General features: G+C 32.5%; 1 protein-coding gene across 1 annotated transcript in view; it reads right to left on the bottom strand.

The window, feature by feature from the left end:
- LOC107677161 (5'-AMP-activated protein kinase subunit gamma-2-like) overlaps positions 1-4,520 on the bottom strand; it is a 58,301-nt gene that overhangs the window by 38,051 nt on the left and 15,730 nt on the right. The window contains exon 3 of the mRNA XM_016471946.1: positions 1,432-1,541. Within this exon, the coding sequence (XP_016327432.1) occupies positions 1,432-1,541 (110 nt within the window). The remainder of the gene's footprint in view (positions 1-1,431; positions 1,542-4,520) is intronic.

The raw sequence follows: 4,520 nt of genomic DNA, 5'->3' as shown, positions 1-4,520 counted from the left end.
TTATTATTATTATTATTATTATTATTATTAAAATGACTGCAATGCATTTAACAATACTAGTAATAATATTAACAATAATACTAATTATTTTAATACTACTACTAATTATTACTAAAATAATGCATATAGTAAATAATGAAAACAATATCAGCAATGCATTTAACAATATTACAAATAGTAATACTTATAATAGCAATAATATCAGTAGTAATATTAATACTACTACTACTAATTATTATTAATAATTATATTAACATGCCCATAATGCATTTAATACTAAGAGGGAGATAATCTACAATGCATTTAACAGTATTACTAATTATTATTACTTCTTATAATATTATTAATATTAATTAAGCATAATAATAATACAATTATCTCTATTAATACTACCACTAGCAGTACCACTGTTAATACTAATACTATTTATTATTATTATTATTAAACAAAAAACAACAACAATAATATAATAATCTGTTGTCACCACAAATTTATTTATTTTCATTTTGGATTATTTATAATTTGCAATTTTTTATTTATTAGTCTTTGCAACTTTACAGATCTTCTTTATGCACCAAGAACTTGTAACACTCCAAAGAGAAAGGAAAAATATAAAATCGCTTCATATGACCCCTTTAAGTATGATGAGCGATAATAATAGCAATAGCACCCCCCCCACACAAAAATATTTTTTTTACAAAAAAAACAAAAACAAAACCTTGGTTTTGTAAGTCATACACATAGATTTGTTATCAGTGACATCCACACATCCACAGAGCTCTTACCTGCAGCGATGTGTCAAAGACCACGAGCTTGGAGCTGGTAGGGACGATGTCATAGCACTTATGTGACTTCATAAACCGCATGTAAATGTCGCTCTCAGATTGTTCAACAGCTGTAAAGACAGCAATAAACGAAAACACAGTCAATATGAAAGCAAAGTGAGACATAAGTACAAGTCAATAAGTTGTTAAGCACAGACCGCACACTGCTAGAAGGCTGAGGAACTGATGCATTCATAATGAAAGTGTTTTATTATTTAAATGAATTAATAAACATTAAGCTGAACAAGCTTCGAATAACAATATTCCTGATCAGCGTACAAATAAAAAAAGAAGGCTGAAAATAACTGCTGTGATAAAATACATTAATTCCCTTATACATTTAAAAAAATTTTTGCATAAACTACAGTTACTATCAAGTTCAACTGACAGTTGTCTCATCACAGAGTTTTCATACTTTTTGATGTCAAGGGCCCCACTAAGATGATCCACTTATGAGGGACGCCTTTCAAAAAAAAAAAAAAAAAAAAAAAAAGAAAAAGAAAAGAAAACATTAACTAACTTTGCGGAATGAGTAGTTTGTGAGTCATGGTAAACATGTCTGACATAGACTTGTTATCAGTGACATAAACATCCACAGAGCGCTTACCTGCAGTGTTGTGTCAAAGACCACGAGCTTGGAGCTGGTAGGGACGATGTCATAGCACTTATGTGACTTCATAAACCGCATGTAAATGTCGCTCTCAGATTGTTCAACAGCTGTAAAGACAGCAATAAACGAAAACACAGTCAATATGAAAGCAAAGTGAGACATAAGTACAAGTCAATAAGTTGTTAAGCACAGACCGCACACTGCTAGAAGGCTGAGGAACTGATGCATTCATAATGAAAGTGTTTTATTATTTAAATGAATTAATAAACATTAAGCTGAACAAGCTTCGAATAACAATATTCCTGATCAGCGTACAAATAAAAAAAGAAGGCTGAAAATAACTGCTGTGATAAAATACATTAATTCCCTTATACATTTAAAAATTTTTTTGCATAAACTACAGTTACTATCAAGTTCAACTGACAGTTGTCTCATCACAGAGTTTTCATACTTTTTGATGTCAAGGGCCCCACTAAGATGATCCACTTATGAGGGACGCCTTTCCTAAAATATAATAGCAGCTATATAATTTAATGTGTAAAATGTGTAAAGATTTATACTGCGTGAAGACAATATTAAGTGTAATATTATAAAAAAGTACATTAAATATAATAATAATGTAATAATAATAATGTATAATAATGTAATAACAGTGAAGTATTCTTCTTATTATTAATATTAATATGATAATACATTTAGTCAGATTTTAACATGTACATGAAATATTATTACAGAATGATAATTGATTATTCTTATTAACGTGTATGTTACCTTTATAATATGATACTTAATACATTTATAGTCTAAATATTAAGACTATTTTTATATTAAGCACATTATATTTACATTATTGTACTTATATTAAGTATTAAAAATAATATAATTTATTAGTTATTATTATCAATATGATTATGATTGTATGATAGCATGAGTCATGTTAAAAAGATAACATGTACTATATGTTAATAACAATAATAATAATAATATCATTATTTTATGTATATTATCTAATAATATGATACTTATATTTAATCAACTTATATAATGGAAGGAAAATATTAAGTGAAACATAAATATAATAGAAATATTATAAATGAATAATAAATAAATATAAAAATTAATATAGATAGAAATGAAGAAAATATAAGATTACATACCTTAATAATAATAATAATAGAAAATGTAAAGTAATAAAGTATTATTATTATTATTTATCAGGGCTTTTACATTGTGTACTAAAACCAAAGTAAATTATTCAAATACTATCAGGAAAATCCCTAGCAAACAAGAAAAAATAAATAAATAAAAACCCACTGCAGTAGATCTGGCAGCATGACACAAATGGGTGACATTAACTCACTGAACTGTGGACTCTGATGTCTCTCTTGTTGTTCCTTTCAGCAGCATCCTGCCTAATGTCCCCAGTTGCCATGGTAATTCTTACAGTAGTATTCTTAGACACTGAACTGCTTCTTCAGAAGCTGCCTAGACTGAAAACACCACTGAAATCTTTTGTCGCAAGGCTGTAGGTGCAGTCTAGGAGGACTCCGGTGCATCTCCCCCCACAGTCTAGACACCTATCTGACTGTTTCAACAAACACTGATCAAAAGACCTAGTGGAGAAAGCAGGTCTTACTGACAGCAACATCCACTGCTTTGTGTTCATACACACTTGATTGACAGTTTCTACTCAGAATCTGTTTTGAACCACTAGTTTGACAAATGTAACATCTGACTCACAACCCTGTCCAACTACGGTGGATTTTCAGTAAGTAATTGACCTTAACATTTCTTTTACTATGCTAGGCCACAAAAAGCATTCAGTGCGATGAGGTTAATAAAAGCCTGGTGTTCAAAGTATTTCTCACCATTGCTTCAGCTCAGCGCCGTTTAACACTACTGGCTATTGTCAAAGAATAGTCCTGCAGTAGGTCTAGTATTAGCTCATGGAAATGATTAAAATAGGACAGTCCAGCTGCTGTTGCTCGAGGAAACTTTACTGAGGGGTTTCAAAAAAATAAACGCTGAAAAGCTTGCAGCTGAAACAATATGTACTTTGTGAGTTAGCATACTTTTAATAACTTTACAATGTAAAGTGTATGCAAAACAACTCTGCAAAGAGTGAAAACACTGTGGCTCTTTAAAATAACACAAAAGTCTTAGACCTAGCAACAGGCTCAACCAATGACATGAGTTTGGGGGCGGGACTATGCATACTATGTGACTCAGAGTGCTTAAAGGGTTAGTTCACCCAAAAATGGAAATTGGCTTGTGTTTTACTCACCCTCGAGGCATCCTAGGAGTATATGACTTTCTTCTTTCAGACGAATCCAGTCGGAGTTATATTAAAAATTGTCCTGGCTATTCCAAGCGTTATCATTGCAGTCAGTGGGTGTTGCAGTTGAACCGTCCACAAGTCGTCAAATAAAGCGCGCGCATTCATAATAAACGTGCCTCACACTGCTCTGGGGGGGTGAATAAAGGCCTCCTGTAGTGAATCCATGCGTTTTTGTAAGAAAAATATCCATATTTTAAACGTAATAAACACTTTTCTCTCACTTCTGGTATCTGTCATACGTGGAAGCCGTTCTGGCGGATGACGCAGCACATATGTGCTGCGCGCGCGCCTCTGAGATACGCTAGTCTCGCTAGTTTGTTCATAGGAGCAAAGGAAGCAAAGTTTTCTTACTTTAGCAAAGGAAAACCAGTCTCCTCTTGGTTTATATCGAAATCCTCTGACATTTCTCTTTACAATTCCTCGGTTTGTACTTCTAGTTTATGACTGATGTTTTGTTTTGTTCTCTCTCCGCGTTCGTCACTTATCATGCAACGCCGACGTCTTACGTCATCCGCCGGACAGAAACAGGTGAGAGAAAAGTGTTTATTACGTTTAAAATATTGATATTTTTCTGACAAAAACACATGGATTCGCTACAGGAGGCCTTTATTCACCCCCCGGAGCCGTGTGAGGCACGTTTTATTATGGATGTGCACACTTTATTTGATGACTTGTGGACTGTTCAACTGCAAAGGACTGAGTGCAATGATAGAGCTTGGAATAGCCAGGCCAATTTTTAATATAACTC

This window comes from Sinocyclocheilus anshuiensis, unplaced genomic scaffold (genome assembly GCF_001515605.1).
Source record: "Sinocyclocheilus anshuiensis isolate Anshui unplaced genomic scaffold, SAMN03320099.WGS_v1.1 scaffold392, whole genome shotgun sequence".
Lineage (NCBI taxonomy): Eukaryota > Metazoa > Chordata > Actinopteri > Cypriniformes > Cyprinidae > Sinocyclocheilus > Sinocyclocheilus anshuiensis.
This window is presented reverse-complemented; position numbering and strand designations above follow the sequence as displayed.